The 20,334-nt window shown below is 32.4% G+C and overlaps 1 protein-coding gene across 4 annotated transcripts in view; it reads right to left on the bottom strand.

The window, feature by feature from the left end:
* The window catches only part of LOC106711761 (hemicentin-1), a 342,091-nt gene that overhangs the window by 17,459 nt on the left and 304,298 nt on the right, over window positions 1-20,334 (bottom strand). For all 4 annotated transcript variants that reach the window (XM_045684717.1, XM_045684716.1, XM_045684718.1 and 1 more), the window contains exon 8: window positions 5,390-5,407. In XM_045684717.1, coding sequence (XP_045540673.1) covers window positions 5,390-5,407 — 18 coding nt within the window. The remainder of the gene's footprint in view (window positions 1-5,389; window positions 5,408-20,334) is intronic.

Here is a 20,334-nt window from a genome sequence, read left to right as displayed (position 1 = left end):
TAAAGTTCTATGTTTGTATCAAGGATGAAAAGGTTCTATACAATTAAATCAATGAGTATAATATGAAATAATATCTTTTGAATTTGAAAGAGGTAAGATTGAGTATTTTGTTTTCTTTGTGTATTTTGTTATGTAGACATGGGCTTAAGAAGTATGAAAATTTTCCGGAAAACGTAGTATGAACTCTTGGCACTTCACATATATTATGTGCGGAGCGTTGAATGAAGATTAGCTCGTGATTGTATGTAATTGATGAGTGATGATGAAGGATAAGAGCCGGTATATATAGTTGCCTTACTGTAAGAACTTTACATTCCCTGTACAGGTTAGCTGTTGGATATCTGTATGGGCGGTTTGTGCAGCATTTTAGTATACCGCGTTGGGCTCTCTCGAGTGGAAAAAGATTTATTTTATTTGAACCTCCCCAAGACGAAATATAATAACTTAGCACAGACTGACATAGGGAGTAATATAACATTTTAATGATGTCTTTTATATGCACAAACTCTGATGTTTTGAAAACTGCAGTTAATTTTCTGATTCGCTGAGTTAATTGATTACGCGAAGATATCTAATTGAGGTAACTTTTTGTATGGTCTGGCATTTACACATGATATTCGGGAACCTGTTTTGGCAGGTAGATGAGGTGTGTGCAAGTAGAAAGAGGGACTCGAAATTCTGCGGGTTCTTAATGGAAAATGTTACATGCTTTGTTTTTTCTATATTTAATGTTAATCTATTATTTCTGAGCCACATTGAGATGTTGTTAAACGCTCCCTGGGCTGATGCAAAAATCTCAGGCCAGGTGTCTCCTTGGACAACTAAAACTGTATCATCAGCATAAGTCATAATGATACCGCGATCGACTGGGAGGTTGCAAAGCTCGTTTATATAAACTAGAAAGAGGGTAGGCCCTAGTATACTGTCCTGCGGAACACCACAGCTAACAGTTAAGGGGTCACTTATATGAGGTCCTATCTTTATGCTCTGTGTCCTATCCGAGAGGTAGTCTTTGAAAAGGTTAAGTTGAACATTTTTGATTCCTTGTTTTTAAGACCTTCTAACTTGTTTAAAAGTAGCGGTATTGGCACAGTGTCAAAGGCCTTTGCAAGATTTAGAAATAGAGCAATGCTCTTCTTTCTGATAGTTTTTGGCGACATATTCTGTTAATGTTAGTACAGCATTTGAAGTCGATCTATTTCTTCGGAAGCCAAATGAATTTTTAGAGAACATGTTGTTGTGTTCTAGATAACTGACCAATCTATTGTTAATTATCTTTTCAAAAACCTTCGATAAATATGTTAATATGGAATTGGGCCTGTAGTTACCAACAATCATTTTATCATCACTTTTGTGCATAGGTATTTTTTGCCGCGTTTAAGAGATTTAGGAAAGACTCTTGACTGTAGGGAAAGATTAACAATGTGTGTTATGACTGGTGCAAGTAAGTAACTATTTTGGCGTAGTACAGCGGAGGGAATATTGTCCAAGCCCATGGAGCTATCGATTTTTAACGCGTTAATGGTGTTCAGAATTTCAGGTATATCGGCATCTGTTAGGATCACGGAATTTAGTGTTGTATTAGTTGGCTGTAGAGTTACTTTATATCAGTGTCGGGAGCAATATTTTCTGCGAGAGCTTTACCTATATTAACAAAATAACTATTCACATCGTTGATTGCTTTTTTTTTTATATAGTTGGTTATTTTCTAGAAGATCTTGTGATACCTTGGGAATTGTTTTAAAATGTGTAATTTCGTTTATGATTCGCCACGTTATTTTCATATTTTTCGCTTTACTAGCTTCCCTCAGACGTTCTATTTCATAATTGGCTTTTGCTTTTCTAAGAAGGGTTTTACAGTGATTTCTATAACGTTTATATGTCTTAATAAAAATAACATTAACAGGTTGATTTCGTAATTTCATATGCATTCGGTCTCTATTTTTCATGCACCTTAATAGTCCTGTCAAGATCCAGAGTTTTTTTTAGAGTCTGGTAATTGGTTTAGATATATTATCTAAAAGATAGTTTGTGGCCAAGTTACAATCAGTAGTAATAAATATTTTTGAGAGGTCTGATGCTTTTATTGTTTCAGAAACTTCTTTGTAATTAGTCTTGGTAACAGTGATAGTGAAAAAGGGTTTTGTTTGGTTAGTATCCATGACTAGGAAGGAATATGGTATCGTGGTCGGTGAGAGCATTTTGAACATTATGTTCATATCACCTGTTATTACGATGTTTTTTTTTTATAATTCTTACATGAGATTAATAGTTCTTCTAATGATTTAAGGAATGGTATTACATTATGAAATGATTGCGATCTGTTAATGGACTTTAGGATAATACCATTTTTTTTATTTGTTATAATACAGGTAGCATCTGAAAGTTTATGTTCATAGGAATCACAGTGTAAATAGTTTTTAGTGTATATCATTATGCCATCGTTTTGTTTTTTTTTTAAATTCTAGACTACTAGTATTGTACCCCTTTATTTAAGGGATACATAAAGAATTGTTAAGCCAGCATTCTAATAAAATAATGGTGCCAGGACTTATTGCTATTCTGGAAAGAAGTAATAGGAAACCGTTAAAATTGCACAATATACTCTTTATATTCTGTGTTAGAATCTTTAGTTTATGTGTTGATGATTTTATTAACGAGTTGAATTCTTCAGATGTGCAGGTTTGTGCCTTAGATGGTACAATGTTGTCGATGTTATCATTAATTATTGAGATTGTGTGGTACATTATTTGTATGTCGGATAAAATTAAGGGTACATTAGTACTCCTACCAAAAAAAAATGAATGGATATAAGTACTACGTTTAGGGCTGTTTGTTTTGTAAAACGTCAGAGTGCCTTAGTATGTGTATACATAATACGACATATTAATAGATGTTTAAATTGATAAAACGTATGTTTTGATTTTGTAAACAAAATTCGTGCTTCGTTATTAAGTAACAATAACAGTTTTCATGAAGTTGACACTATTGGAGGAATGATGTTGTATTTTTATTGTCGTGAGTTTTAATAATGTTAGTTGATAGTGTGAAATTGATATTTATATCATTGTATATAAGATATTGTAGATTAGTAATATGACACGTATATTGCAACTTTTATTGTAACTTTTCATAAATTTAGTGTACATGAGTAATATATAATGTTCTCGAATGGTAGTAGTAATAGGCCGTACAGTGTGTTGATGTTTACACAGTACCAGTATTTACAAATTAAGCAACCGTAATATGGAACATTAATTTCAAGGTTAGCATACTTGTATGATAAACAAATTGGGGAACTAAGGTGAATTTTATAAGTATGCCTGGAATTGTACACTTCTATGATGCGGTGGTAGTATGGTGATAAGAGTAAGTTGATTGTTAGCAGTTAATTGTATTATTTTGGGAGTGTTGATTTTTATGTTTTAGTAAAGTGTGTCTGCATATTACATTTATAAAATGAACAAGCAAGATAACATTATGGACGGTATATGTTATTCAAATGTGTTTAAATATTGTACTACGTAGAATATTTTATTTTGTGTCCGTAATGAATGTAGTTGATCTTCGTTTTTAATGACAATGCCCCTTCTATTTTTCGTAAAAGTATTTTACCATTTTTAACCCAGCTGTGAGCGTATTTTTCTGCCTTTGCTAATTCTCTGGCGAGAAAATGTACTCTTTTAATTTTTGTTAATCTCTTTTAATCTTTATAACATGTAAACTGGAATGACTTCTCCGACGAAAGGAAGTTGCTTGGAGTTGAAGTCTAGACTTTTATCAAGCTCTTGGTTAGATTGATCGACTTGCGATTTTAAATCTTTCATAAGAGCTTCTACTTGAGTCTCTAATAATTATTACGTAGGTTGAATACTTTTATGAGGAAAATAGATACTTTTATATCGTTTTATAATATTGTATTATAGTTATATTGTTAAATTAAATTAAGATTTTATTATATTTGCTTCAAAATTATAATAAGTAACTTAAGTTAGTAAGTAATTAATTGGCAGAGTTCCTGATGTTTTAGTGTGCCAGGAGGCTACACATTTCGTAGGATGGCCGAATGTAATAATTTTATAAAAGGTAGTTTTAGTTTTCTTAGATGGCAGCACTGCTCGACCCCGCCACTCTTTTGTGACAACTTCCGGCGAATGGATTGAGAGTGGTGGGGTTGAAACAGCGTTTTGATTATTGAGTCAGGAGCTCGGCCAGTCGTTGGATATCCGTCGATGTGATAAGTCGTCTAGTGGAAAGACAGTCGTCTAGTAGAATTGACCGTTAGAAATGTTGAAAATGGAATAAAAGTATTCACTGTGCAATGAATTGGAGTTTTTCTTGACATACTTTGGCGTTGAGTTGTATAATTATAACATTTTAATTCAGTCCACCCTCTGGCGGTAACAATCGCAAACTGTCAGCTTGTCTTTGTCTTGAGTTAAGTATATATACAGTTTATGGAAGGGATTACATCATTTTATTGAGAGCGTACTAGCAAAATTAAATACTTGGTATAAAGTGTATGGTCTAACCAACACGCAAAATACGCGCTTGTCGTGGAGTTGCGGCGAACTGAGCCCCTACTACTAACTATGGTCTAATCTAATGTATAAGGACAAAAAATTTAATACTTTATTTCTAAAAGAGATTTAACAACAAAATAAGAATATTACATTACAAAATTTAAAAAAGAAACAATTTTTTTTTATTTAAAAGTTTGATCATGTAACATTTTAAGTATATTTAGTTAAAATCGTAAATGTTTTTTTTTTAATAAATGTGGCCACATTTATTAAAAAAAAGTAAAATACAGTCAAAACCGTTTATGGCGACATCGTTTAGAACAACATACCGGTTAAATTGACCAAAATCAAAGGTCCTGGCTGAATGTTATATACATATCTTTCCTATTAATACCTGTCACCGGTTGTTACAACTATCGGTTTTTACGACTCAATATGAGTAGTCCCTTCGATGTCGTTATAACAGATTTTGACTGTAATTATAAAAAGTTAAAACGGAGTATTAGCATTGTAAATGGTCACAAATTATATATGCATAGAAAATAACTTCAAAGGCGTTTACTTTACGTGTACGTTGTCTATTGTTCCCAATTTATTTAAGTCCTCTAATAAACTAAATTAATTACGAGTTGTTTTTGAAAGTTTGAACTACGTTACAATTTTAATTACGTTTTATATTAAATTAAATGAAGTCTAAATAAGTTTGAGTAATTTTAGAGGTCAATTGTATACTCACCTTTACAATAAGTTTATAATTTAATAAATCTTTCGCTTTAGTTATTATATCTAATTAGATATTTTAATATTGTAATAGATTACTCAAATAATTTTAATATGTAATTTTATAATTAAAAAAAAAAACTTACCATTTCTATCTGCTTTTGCTGCTCATGGAACAAAAGAAATGAGAATTATTATATGAACGTAGAAAAAGAAACATATAACAAAGTAACAGTTGCACGTGACTCCGTCCGCGCAGCATTTAAGAAACATAATAATAAGCTTATGTGTTCTTCCACACTATGTTCTACATCTGGGTCAATTTTCATCAAGATCTGTTGAGCTGTACCGGAGTTACCTTCAAACAAACATCCAACTGTATTGAATAGGCTCATCTTATACTATTGACATCTTACTAATATTTTAAATGCGAATGTTTAGATGGATGAATGGATGGATGTTTGTTTGAATGAATCTCCGGAATGGCTCAACGAATCTTGATGAAATTTGGATGAAAAATCTAGAATATAGTCTAGAAGAACACATAAGTTTTTAAAAGTTTTTTTTTTTAAATTCCATGCGAACAAAGTCTCGCGTGATATCTAGTCTTTAATATAGTGAAAGCATTAAAGACAAAATACAATCAGCGGGTTTTTTTTTCTTCAATATTCAAGACACAGTAGAGGACGTTTATTTCGTTCGTTAAGTTCCTATCCATTTCGGTAAAATATCTTTTGCCTATAACAATTCGATAAGGTCGAAAATATATCATAATAATATGTTTACGTGCTGAATTATAGCTCTTATTGTGACAGTATTCTTTACGATATTCGATCTTAAGTGAGAAGCTTTCTTTGACTGTACTTTATTGTAACGTCCCCTTGATCGTTCGTAAAGAACACTTGTTGAAGAATTCCCTTGCGAAATCCCTCAAATACTCCTAATTAATACCGTTGGCTAATTTAAAAACGGAACGACAAGGAAGTGACAATTACCGGGATTTTCTTTACCTTCGTAAAAAATATTAAAATATGAAATGGTTCTCTGCGGAAGTCATTTGTGAAATTACCTCTGTTCCAAATTGTTTGAAAAAGGTACTTGAAAAATTTTGTTCAAATATGGTTTTATTTTGCTTTTAATTTTGGATATGCTGTTAAATATTTTAAATTTGGGAAATAAGTTTATCGTTTATATTTCTAGTTTATCTGGAATTCAAATTGTAAGTACAATAAATGAACACTGTTTCAATGTTGGCGGACTTCTGTGTGCTTTGGCCCAACCATTGTCGGACCTAGCAGACGGAGCCCGCAGCATGGTGTTAAAGGCCTTATAAAATTGTAAATACTTTCTCTTGTTTTTATTTTGTTGTTATTTTCTTTTACATATATTTATAATTATTTTTTTTTTCTTTATTTTTATAGGGACTTTGGTTCATATGAACATGTCAGTCCCATAGGAAACAACTTACAATATCATTACACATACATTTACAAGAAAATAACAACAACAAATAAAAGCAAATAATGATAACGAGAAAAGTATTTACAATTTTATAAGGCCTTCAACACCATGCTGCGGACGGCGTCTGCTAGGTCCGACAATGGTTGGGCCAAGGCACACAGAAGTTCGCCAACATTGAGTCTCGACAAATTGTGCTTTCTAAATAATTTTTTTCTCTCCTCCTCGTTCACGAAACACTCAGCAAGTACGTGTTGCACATCTTGGATCACGCCGCATGATTCACAGTTAGGTGATTGAATTATTTTCATTAGAAAAGCAAACTTGGCGCACGGTATATGTCCAGAACGAAGGCGGAGAGTTAACACAACCAATGACCTGCCTAAACGACACCTGTCAAACCAAGGGATTTGAGGTGGTCGACTCTGGATGGTTTTGTACCAGATACCCTTCTCCTTTGACCTGCGATCATAATGTTCTTGCCAAAGTGTAAAACATAATCTTTTATAGTGGGACAATACTTCAGTGTGATCTGGGAGTATGTCATACTCTGTTCATTTATAATTATGTTGTAAGTTGTTTTCTATGGGACTGACATGTTCATAAGAACCAAAGTCCCTAAGAAAATAAAAAGAAAAAAAAATAATACAGTTGCTTCACTGACTAAAGTCTTTAAATACCGCAAACAGTAACGATAGTTGTTCCATAATTCTTTAAGAATTTATTTTAAATCAATTTGATTCTGTTTAAAGAATTTTGGATAAATTGTTATAAAAGCAAAAAAAAAAAAACTTTAATTTAGATTTCAAACGGAATTACTTTATTTCGGTTATATCTTAAAAGTGATTAACTTTTTTTTACAATAGAATTAATAGATTGATTTATTAATGCATTATACAAAAAGGAATTATGATTTAATTTATTATTAAATTAGACATAGTCATGAAAAAAGATGGAACTTATTTCTATAGATGTAGAAGTCATATTTGCGTAACTCAAAATCATCTTTTTGTCGGAACACTTTTTAGCAGACGTGGCTATGAAAGTCGTAAACTGATATTAAAACGTCCCCTCTTCTTCCCCATCCCCTCCCTGGGGCCCATACCGAATGCTCCTGTCCTCTCGTTCACAGTTTTTGAGGAATTAATTGGTTGGAATTCTACTTTGCCAAGTTTTTGGTAGCTTTTTTGCTAGTTACGTACATATTAATAACGAGTTTTATCTATAATTTTTTGTATGTTTTATAACGTTTTATTTTATTACTTTTAATGAATACTTCCTAATAATAATAAAAATCGGAAATAATATAAATATAAAAAGCCATAAATTCTTTGAGTAAGAACAAAAAGAAAATCTTCTATAAATTTGACTCAGTTCAAGCTATTCATTCATTTTGTCCCAATGTCTGCTTACCCCTTAGGGTGATTAGCGTGCCTTTTTACACAATCATTTCTTAAAAGTGAAACTATGAATCAATTTTAATAAAATAATTTAATTTGTAATTTATGTTAAAAATTTTATCGATAGATTTTGTATCTACAAAGCACATCACTAGCACTTAATAGGATTACTGTAGTAGGCTGCGTTTTAAGAATTTCCAAGTCACGAACGTTTTTCCCGTTCATATCTGTTAATTACCTCTCTCCACAATTTCATATTCAATTGAAGTAAAAAAAATATTATAATTTTATCGTAATCAAGTGGCAGGAATGTTTCAATGTTATTTTGTAATGTTGATAGTAATTACTTGATTAGTTAATATTTAAGAGATGCAAATGAATCTAGACTGCTTATTTTATATGAAGTAGACATACATAATTCAAGATGGCAACCTATTTACAGAGTAAGTAGTACTTGGATATGATTTTATTTATTAACCAGCTGTGGCCCGCGATTAGTCCGCGCGGTATTAAAAAAAACACAATAAGTAACCTATGTGTTCTTCAAACATCCATCTAAACATTCGCATTTATAATATTCATAAGATTTTATAGCTTTTGTCCGCGACTCCGTCTTCGCGTAGTTAAAAAACCTAATTAGTAGCCTATGTGTTCGTCCATTTCAGACTATGGTTCTAGATCTATGTTAAATATCGTCGATATCCGCTGAGCCGCTTTGGAGATATATAGTAACAAATATCCATCCAAATTTTACATGTTATTGGTCATGCATCTCACATTCTATTTGAATATTACAAAATCCAATCAGGATACAAGACATGTGAAGTTTCACTTCGTAATATCGTCCGTTCAGAGCCAATAAAGGATATTGAATAATTTATTTCAATAGCTCCTCGCAACTTCCCTACGTATCAATAACGTACGCGAGCTAAAACTGTGTGCATAATTAATCAAGTGACGTCACCGGCTTACAGGTAATATCAAAGTCTAGGGTGTCTATTGAAAGACCTAGTTAGTCTAGAATTTAGATTGATAAGCATATATTATGTTAGTGGAAATCAAATAGGTCTTTATTCTTAACTAGATATTGCCCGCGACTCTGTCCGCGCGGCATTAAGAAAAAACTTAATAAGTAGCTTAAGTGTTCTTCCAGACTATGTTCTTTTGTGGCAAATTTCATCAAGATCCGTTGAACCGTTTACCTTCAAATAAACATCCATCCATCCATCCATCTAAACATTCGCATTTATAATATTAGTATGAAGTATATCCAAGTATCCAAATAATTTTTGAAAGGTCTTCCTTAAGTTATTTAATAAGTATATAGGTAATAAGGTAAGTTAACACATTTTCTCTGTTTCTTCCATATGTATGAAAGGGAAGATAACATGTTTTTGTACAAGTGTTTCGGCAATGAAAACTCTCCGTCTTGTATATTATAACTGGACATAGTTTTTTCAAAACATTTTCCCAAGCCATTAACACAAATAAAAAAAATTCTCATTTCTTCAATATTTTCAAAGACGAAAGAATTTATTTTTATCTTATAATTTCAGTTTGTGCGTTTTAATATAAGGAGGTTTAGGGTGTCATTATTCAAACGCTACGAGGAAATGTCATCGCGGTTCTAAATTAATGAATTTTTCAACGACACGCGTTGGCTTAATAAATTCCCTATTCTTAATTACAGATTACTAGGTATGGTAACGTTATTTTTTCTCAGAAATTTATAGCTATTATACGCAGATTTAATTAAATATTCTTTTTTTAAACTTCTTAAAAGGCATTAAAACCAAAATTTTATAACCTGTGCAATAAAAAAGTTTATTATTTTTTAGTTCTATTTTTAAATTTGACAGTTTTTTCAATCTATTGCGAGTTATTCGAAATTTAAGAAAATAGAATAGACAATAATAAAAGACAGTATTATTGTTAACATGTATTTAAATTGTTATCGCCTACGGAATTGTAAATATAAAAAAAAAAAATTATTGTTACAAAGCTCACATAGTATTTTAATTAAACCTTCACTGTAGCATCCTTTTAAAAACATGTATTGAAGCCTCCACGATCTGATACTTACGAACATTCCGCCATCTCTTTTAACTTTTTTAAAGAATTAATTGGTTGGAATTTCATTTTGCCAACTTTTCGCTATCTTTTTGTCGTCGGCTAGTGATGGGGGAGCGAAACGTTTGTCGATACTTTGTTTTAAATATTAATATTGTTTCATTTTTCCCCCGTTTCTTTGTTTGATTTATTTTTGGTAATTAGTATTCGAAATTATCCTTAGTAACAGAAAAATGAAAGTCGATATCGACATATGAGTATTTTTAGTAGAAGGCTGCTAGCTGCAAGGCTGTAAGGTGATTAAATAAAAAAAATCATATAAAAGAAAATGACTAATTATTAGGAATGCGTTTCAACGTCCATTATAATCTCGTATGATACTAATGGTAGAAATTAATGCTACTAAATGCAGTGTACAAAGGAAAACTTTTAAACATAAATCTATCGATAATATTTTGTTAACGAGTACATCACTAGCACTTAATAGGATTACTCTACTAGGCTGCTTTTTAAGTTTTTTCCGAGTCTTGAATGTTTTTCTCTTCATACTGTGCAGTTACGTTTGTCTCCGAAAATGCGAGGGAAAAGTTTTTTCCTTTATTATTTTTAAAAAATTTCGTATTCCCGCTGCGTACTGATTATGCCTGTGACATTTTCACGATTATTTTATTTTTAATTTTGAAATAAGAATATTCGAGTATTTAAATTCACAAATTACTGTGTACAGAAGCATACACGAAAACTTAACAATTATACCATGTTTAAAACAACACTCTAAGCTATGTAATAAATAAAATTATAGTGTCAATGTGTAATAACGAAAAAAAAATATTGTCTGTGCGTCTGTTCGCAAGACTGCGTTTGTTCCGGGTAATCTCCGAACTGCTGGACAAATTTTGACGGGACATTTCTGGAAGGTAGCTAATATGTACGGGAGTAACATAGGCTACTTTTTGTTATTCCGCACTGATGAAGTCGCGGGCAACCGCTAGTTAGTAATGTAAATAAATATTCAGAGAGCTTTTAAAAAAACCGTGATAAATTAAATTCGTATTTTATAGAGTTTTTTTTTTAATTTTCATCTTTATGTGTCTATAGTAATTGTCTTCCATAAATTTAACTAAATAAACTCTAGAAACCTTCATTTAAACTGCGACCGCAGAAGCTCGCGGCCGTCAACTTAATAAAGCTTCGTCACTCAGCTTATCTCTTTAATTAATTCACCTCTTTTAATTACGACTCACGTTTAAGTCTTTAATATTTTTAAACTGACATAATTTGCAATTTTGTTACACTGATTATTTTCTATCAACGTTTTATAAAATCAATTATTATTTAAAAACCCAAAGACAATAAAATATTCTTTGATTTTAAAATATGAATCTAGTAGTACCTCATTTTTCAAAATAAGTTCAGTGCCTTAGACAGAAGGTTTGGAATTGACACACAATTCCAAAATAAAACGTAGATACACGTGTAAAAAATTACTTGAGTAAGTCGGTTAAAAATTTAAAACGGCATTTTCCAACGTTTAAGTCTTATAGGTTTTTAAAGACTTGATGTCATTTTGTAATAAATTTGCGGAAAAGTAAACGCGCAAAGAAAATTGTTCCCCTGTATAAAAGAGTATCTCATAACCAACAATAGAATTACTACTATATTATACAGACCACCAACGTTAGGAAGCGGTTACATTGATAAGCAGTAGCGGAAGCATGTTTTTACTATAGAACAATATTCTACAATATATATACATGGTATAAAAAACTTGAAATAGTGTTTTTATTGTTAAAAATAATTGTATTTACGTACGTATTTGAACTTAAAAAAAATTTTACAGTTGTGAATTCTGACTTTTCAAAATCGCTCCGCTTATGCGTTTAGTAACAGCCTAAAGAAAAGCTTGTTATAGGGCCGGAGCGAACAAATTTCTTCCGTAACTAACCTCTTTAAGTAAGAGGCTCTATTTCTTTGAGAAAAATGTATCAATTTTGCTCCGGACTTGTGGTTAAATATTATAAAACTTGAAGACTTTGTAAGACATTATAAAATAGGGTAAACGATAGGAACAAGTTGACAACGATAAAAATAGCAAAATATACGTATTATTTTACTAAATAACGTTAGGTTCATCATCATCATCATCAGCTCATTATACGTCCCCACCGAGGGGCTCGGAGCCTACCCCAGGTTAGGAGTGACTAGACCATAGTCAACCACGCTGGTCAAGTTCGGGTTGGTTGAGTTCACACATATCATTGAATTTCTTCTCAGATATGTGCAGGTTGCATCACGATGTTTTCCTTCACCGTAAGAACGTCGGATAAATGTACATATGTAAATCGAAAAACACATTAGTACATGGCGGGATTCGAACCCAGGTCTTGCAGATTGCAAGTCAAGTGCTTCACCCTTGAGCCAACGACGCTAGGATAATAACAGGGAAAACAGATTGTTCTTCATAGCGAAGAATTGTGTAGAAAAACATTTTTTTGTTCGTTAAAATGTAAACCATCTTCAACAGCCAATCCTTAGTACCTGATATTCGAATGTCATTACAGGTGCAATTTCCGCAAGTTACACCGTACCGTAAGGTAATATATAATGTAGAAGACATTAGCGCATATCATTGGATAGCGATTTAAGGCTCGGTGTGAGAGAGTCCCGTTCGTCTTACTGACAGTATGAATAATCATGCTCGAAGTAATCCCCTCCCCCTGTTAAGAACGGTGATGTAGGACGAATTGATGAGGACTATTTTGATACGTTAAAGTTAGAAATCTTTGCACATGTGGTATTCCTAAAATGATGGATTATTTTAAATGTTGAAAATTCCATTGGATTTATAGTACTAGTGCGAGATTACTTTTCTTTAGGATGACCTCCCTGCGAAACCGACGCAAAATAATTGATCTCGTACTATTATTTAAGGTGCTCCACAATATTATTAGATGCAGCGACATCACTCAACATATCTCTATATCTGTCCCCAGAGTAAGTCCTAGAAACTACATAAAAAATATCTTCCACATTAAATTTGCCAGAACCAACCTCGGTCGCAATAGTCCTTTGGTCCGAATATGTAACGAGTATAACGTCATAAACAGCTCCGATATCGATATATTCAATGATGGTTTGACCTCATTTAAAAACAAATTATACAAATTAGTAATAATATAACTACCTATAGTTAGTAAGAATTACACATGTGTCCGATGTAATTTGTACATGCCTTTAATTGGTATACATGTTATCCAAAATGTATCAGTGAACTTTTAATATGTGTCCATTCAACATGTATGCTGTTGGCGTGATTAAATAAATAAATAAATAAAAAATAAAATAAATAGTATTGTTAAAAAATATATATTTTTTTATCTATTAACTGGAATATTGTCGTTTGTCTGTATATTCTAATCCCCAGTGTTTCTTTTTAAAATAACAATTTTTAAATCGTAGGAGCTATTTTCACATTGTGAAAATTGCCACAATAACATACCAAAATATCTACGCAAATAAATAATATTTTTATGTCATCTTTACATATCAATAACATTTGAGTGTCTGGATCATCATCAACGGCTCATTAAGCGTCCAATTACCATGGTATTGTCGTCGACAAAATTTTTATTAAAATTCGTGCAATCCTAATTTTGACATAATTGACTTCGACGATGCGAAGGCGATTATCACAAATATTGTTGCTAGGCACACAGATAACTTTTGTATTTTCGAACATAAAATTCAATATATCTTATAGAGAATGTTTTAATTAAGGAGAGACGCCGCAGCACGGGGCGATTGATGATCTCATATTGAAATACTTATATACCTTACATATTCTATCCTGGTAATATTTTAAACTAAGTGATCGATGTTTGTACATGAAATATAATGCTAAACGAAATATATGCTAACATTATTAAAAGTAGGTAAACATTTTATTGTTTATATTGAATATGCTTCAAAACTAATTAACTGATTTGAAAAATTCTTTCACTGTTAAGAAGCTTCACTATCCTCGCGTATTATAGGCTCTATTTTTTTACATAGTATAGATTTTTTTAATTCCGCGCGGACATAGTCGCGGGCTACTGCTAGTTTATTACTAAAAACATGGCGCAAATACAAATATTGAAATTTAAAACTTCAAGTAACGATTATTAAGATTTTTTATCTGATTATCGGGTTGTCTGTGAGTTTGAAATACACATAGGCCACTAATTAACTATTATTTTTTATCTCTAGGCGGCCGCAAAGTACTAGAATGGCGGCCACGTACAGGTCAACGCAGCGTGGGCAGGCCTCCCGAGAGATAGACCGATGATCTGGTCAAGGTTGCGGGAGTATCCTGGATGCGGGTTGCACAGAACCGATCGCTGTGGCTATCTTTGGGGGAGGCCTATGCCCAGCAGTGGGCGTTACGAGGCTGAATGGATGGATGGAGTCGCGGGCGACAGCTAGCTATGAGATAATTTTAGTTGAGCTTGTTTTTCCTTAGAGATCGGAGTCAACAGTCATTGTTTCAATATTTGTTCTAGAACATGTAAACGAGTAACAACTATATAATCATATATTTCAAATGCTTGAGAATTTTTAATTTATAAATTGATTTAAGTCAATTAATTTAAATGTAAAATGAATTGACTTTGATGTTTAATTTAGATAGAAAAGCGATCACAGCTTCAGTGTGATGTTGACACGTTTAACGAATTGAGAAACGAATTAAAAACATATTGGGAGAGTTACGTTCTCTAATATATTTACACCAATTGGAGGATAGTACTATTATATTTGTCTACTAACAAATCTATTACTTCTTACTAATATTATAAATGCGAATGTTTAGATGGATGTTTGTTTGAAGGTATCTCCGGAACGGCTCAACAGATCTTAATCAAATTTGTATGTAGAACATAGTCTTGGAACAAAGGCTATTTATTAATATAAATTGATACAATTGAAGTAATGAAATTCACGTATTATGACTCATCGTGAACTTTAATTGGTTAACAATTTTACTAGCTAGTTTACAAACTGACGGAAAATTTACATTAAGAAATAAATAAAAGTATGTTAATTTTTTAAATTGTAATAGCATGGATTAGAATTGAAAACTATTAATCACTGCAGATTTTTCATCAATTCCGTGAAAAAAAATATGATCATTGAATAGGCTTTGAAAATACAATATTATAATAAGAAAATGCAAAGGCTCAACAAAACTCGCCCCAATTATACGAAGTCCGGGCGTCGACTAACAGGAATTCCTGGTTCACTTTGAATGCAGTACAAAGTTTTTCTTTGCAACCCACCCGGCCGTCTGGACGTTGCAACGTTTCCAACTTCTTTCCGTGTTGTTGTTAGTTACAATTTAATTTACAAGTGCATTTAAAATTTAAATAAATATTCCCTCGAGTTGTGTTGAACTCGAAGTTTTAATGCGTCAAAGAAATATGTAAGTTGGTGAGTTCAGAGTTGTGGTTTTACTGGACTGTACTAACGGACGTTTATTTAAACGCTTCTGTTTTTACCTAGTATGATAGATTTAGTTGTATTTTTTTATATTTGAGTTAATGTTAATAGTGAATTAATGAATCGTAAACATTATATCCCGCATCCCGCTGACCCCCGCTACACCTAAAATTGTGTTCTGCGAACCGACTCGCGCGAAGTTAAGAGCCGTCAATATGTCTGACAACTGTTAAACTAATATTTAATGCGAAAGTTTAAATCGATGGATAGATGTCTACAATCCCGTAACTTAACGGCTGACGGATCTGGATTAAATTTCTAACTATGAAAACAGAATGGCATTTTTAACGACATGTAATGATTAAAATTATAGTATGTATTAAGTTAAGTACATTGTAAATAATTAAAAGTAACATCAGATAACACAATACTGCTGACAAATTACAGTAACATTATCCCTTTAAATAAATAGAGCTTGTAACAAGCAAGCAAGGGGAGTCGTGATAACGTCCCAAACGCGAGGCTTATGCAAAACTGAATGACAATAAAGAATGGCTCGCTCGTTACCGTTCACAAAATATTTAGTTATAACCAAATATTTATTTTTAAAAATTTAATTACCACTTCTGATTTGCCGCGAATGTGACAATAGCAGCAAAACATAAATGTTTTTTTTGTATATCAATAGATGGCAAACGAGCAAACGGCCACCTGAATTCGCCAAAATAGCGAGGCGACCGTTGACTATAGACTATACCTTTAATTAACGGAGAAGGGAACAGACAAATAGAGAATGTTTCCACTTTCTATGCGTTCTCTCTTCTGCCAAATCTACCTCCTCTTCCCATCCTTTTTTAATAAGAAAAGAGTGGGAAGGGAAAGAAGATTAGGCCTCCGGAACCACACAAATCAGACTGTACACGGAATTGCTTCTACTTCACGCCTGTCTTCTGTGTGGTCATGGTATTTCACCGATCGATCCGGCTCATTCGTGCGCCCAACAAATATTGTAGTCTATAAAAACACATGTTATACTTTATATTTTATATATATGTATACTAGCTGCCGCCCGCGACTCCGTCCGCGCGGTTCGTAGATTTACCATAGCAGCGCCATCTATTGATTACTTACTCAACTCAGTCGAAAGGTATCGACATCTGTTAGAATCATTTGGAGTTAACAGATAATTGTGACTGTCAAATAATAACAGACAAATAATTAGCAATAAATTAATACTGCGACTATAATTTGAGATTTAAACTATCCTATCTCTCAAGTTGGATCGAACTGCACATGGTGTGCGAATTTTATTATAATCGGTTAAGTGGTTTAGGAGTCCATTGAGGACAAACATTGTGACACGAGATTTATATATATTAAGATATAATACTACAATGAGTTGTCAAGAAATATTAGTTATCTATGATTAATAGTACAACAATTTGTAGACAATTTCGATTGTAAACTCAAACAACTATATCAAAGTAAAACTATTTCCAGTGTAAGTGCAAATTGCAGTCTATATAAAATTCCCACCTTTAGTACTTTGAGGCGTCTGTTAAATTAGGGGCCATTTTGTACTGAAATCAACCTTACGGGAAAAATATAAGAGTTTCCAGCGAGAAATATAAAATTGTTCCGCTCCGACGGTCATTGTAAGGAACGAAGTGTAGTTTCATTTGTAGACATTATTACATTTGACTTATTGGTAGAACGAACGGCAACGTGAGATAAAGTTAACAAAGATATACGTAGAGACGCTTTATTTGTTGAAATTTATTTATAACATACTAGCTTTCGACCGCGACTCCGTTTGCGCGCAGTTAAAAAAAACTTAATAGGGGTATGAAAAATAGATGTTGGCCGATTCTCAGACCTACTCAATATACTTACAAAATTTCATGAGAATCGGTCAAGCCGTTTCGGAGGAGTACGGGAACGAACATTGTGACACGAGAATTTTGTATTTAAGATGATAGAATTATGGTAGACAAAGAATTTTTACTAGAAAGGTTTGAATGTGGAAATATTTGCGCCTTCAGTTCTTAGAGTTTCAATAATAAATTATGAATTTATAGTAAAATAATTAGAAAACGACTCAACGTGCATATTAGTCCATTGTTGTAAGAAACAATTTTTAAATACAAAAATAACGAGTGTAATTTACATATGTTATGTATTCCATTTTAAAATTCATTCATAAATCTATATAAAATACTAAAAAATATTTATTATTTTTTATAGTACACTAGCAGTCGCCCGCGACACCATCCGCGCGGTTTAAGAAAAACCTTAATTAGTAGCCTGTGTATTCTTGCAGACTATGTTCTATATCTATGCCAAATATAATTGAGATCCGTTGAGCCGTTTTGGAGATAACTTCAAACAAACATCTATCCACCTAAATATTCGCATTTATAATATTAGTAAGATATAGCCTCTCCATTGAATCTCTGTTCTAAACGTCTGGTGTCAGGTGGTTATACAATGGTGTTTCATCCTACCGTATGGAATGGCATGGTCAGACTTTATAGCCTAGTCAGATGAACCCTTCTCAACGGGGTCTTTAGATGATCTGTTAGAATGGGGTCATTGATAACTGTACGTGTCAATATGTGATGCTAACTTGATGCAAAGAGATACTATTGGAAGGAAATTTTTAAAATAACTTTTCGAGACGTTAGTCGATATTTACGACTAACTTAGACGAGAAAAATAGATTTCTTATACCTTAGTGTATTATCACACGAAATTTACTTTGTTATATCAATTTTATTTCATCATCTCCTTGACCTTGTCCAACTTACGTAGGGTCAGTGCATCAAGTTTCCGTCCTCCAAATCAATCTGTCTGCCGTCATCTCGTCACCCCCTTCTTGATCATGTCACCTTTCACGCAATCCATCCATCTCTTCCTAGGACTACCTCTACTGGTGTACCTCTACACTCATACTTAACGTTCTCTTTGCCACACGATTCATTCCTCCTCGTATGCCCATACCACGCTAAACTTTTACTTCTTTCAACTTTATTTCTTACATAAAAATGTAATGAGTATTAACTATTATTAATCATATAATTAGATTGAAATAAACTATCTGAGTATCTCGGAGTAAGATGTTTGAAGAAATTTAGGTGAAAAAATCTAAAGACTTGATAAATAAGTTATGAAAATGTTTTGACGAGATTCTGATTAATGTTGAAAGTTTGTTAATTTTTTCTAATTATACGTTTCGAAACTTTATCAAGAATTATGACGAATTTGCAACTTCCAGCTTTTGAAATAATATCTCGGCAAAAACAAATCAAATTCCAACAAGATAAATTATTCTTTGATGCGAAATCAAAATCTTTTTTATATTTTTATAAAATTAGATTTGTCAGGAAATGTTTAACGTATATACAAAAACACGCCTTTAACACAGAGGGGTAGACAAAGACCATGAACATTCAATTGGCTCGGTAATGAGGCACCTCTTTCGCTTCCACATTCTTACATCTTCACGTGCGCCTCGGTTTCAGGTGTTCTTAGTTTCTTTTTAGTTTCTTTCTAACAACCTAATGATAGCTATAATAAAAAAATAAATTACGACTTCCGACAATCTGAAATTCCCCGTAATTATATTAAATTAAAAAAATCGCAAGCGTTTTTTTTTTCTCCAATAAACTAATTGATCCAAATTTGATTATCCGGTTCCGTTGCTCGTCAAATATTTGATCGAGGGGTGAAGAGGGAGTGTAAGGGGAGGGGATGGAAATTAATTACAATTCCAACTGCGTTTGTGTTACTTTGAAAGTAACTTTGTACCTGCCGTTTCGTGTTCTTCGATTTTGCTGAATTTCCTTCTTCGTTTATCGCTATTTGAGTTTACGTGGTAACGTTTTCTAACTTCAATTTTGCGCAGTACTACTTTCTATTTTGTTTTATTTCTGGTTAGTTATATTCTATTAATTGTTTGAGTTGTAGGAGAGTAGATAGTAGCTTGTAACTTTGTGTGAATATATCTTAAATTTAAAAAAGACACCGACACTCTCGACGCTCAAGGCTTATTCAGAGATGACTAGACTTTACTCAACCTCTTACAAAAATCTTTACACAGACTTACAAATATACGAGTAGATTGTAAATTTTGCTTTTAATATCGTTAAAATTAAGACTCTACTTGAACTTTAGAGAGATTATTTTGAAGTAATATCTTCTATTTTCATCGTTGAGGAAATAAGTGTACTTAATTATAGAAAGAACGTAGCAAGATGTTCAGATAAGACGATACGAAGTCAATAAATGCAGCCTTCATTTATATTTCTTCAAATACATTCACTATGTTCAGCTCACGTACAAGTAGTTTCGAATACAGCTACATAGAGATGAGCCCTGTCGTTAATAATAAGGCTGTGTTTCTTGATATTGGATATTCATAGAATTGATCAGGTCTCGAGTTAAAAAGTCCCTTTCGTTATTTTCTTAGCACAACCCTGATTAAATCACTTCGTATTAAATTATGAAAGACTCGAATATTCGAAATAAAAGACGCATTGAAGGGAAATAAGAACATCAGTCGGTAATTGGATTTCTTTTCAAACAAAAAATGATATACATTTTGAACGATTGTATTGTTTGTGAAAAATTTCCAGAAGTGAATTTATTTCAGGATAACATTAACTAAATATTCTTATTAATATTTAAGA

Source organism: Papilio machaon, chromosome 27 (genome assembly GCF_912999745.1).
Source record: "Papilio machaon chromosome 27, ilPapMach1.1, whole genome shotgun sequence".
Taxonomy (NCBI): Eukaryota; Metazoa; Arthropoda; class Insecta; order Lepidoptera; family Papilionidae; genus Papilio; species Papilio machaon.
Note: the sequence above shows the minus strand (reverse complement) of the source record. Positions and strands in the feature narration are given on the sequence as shown.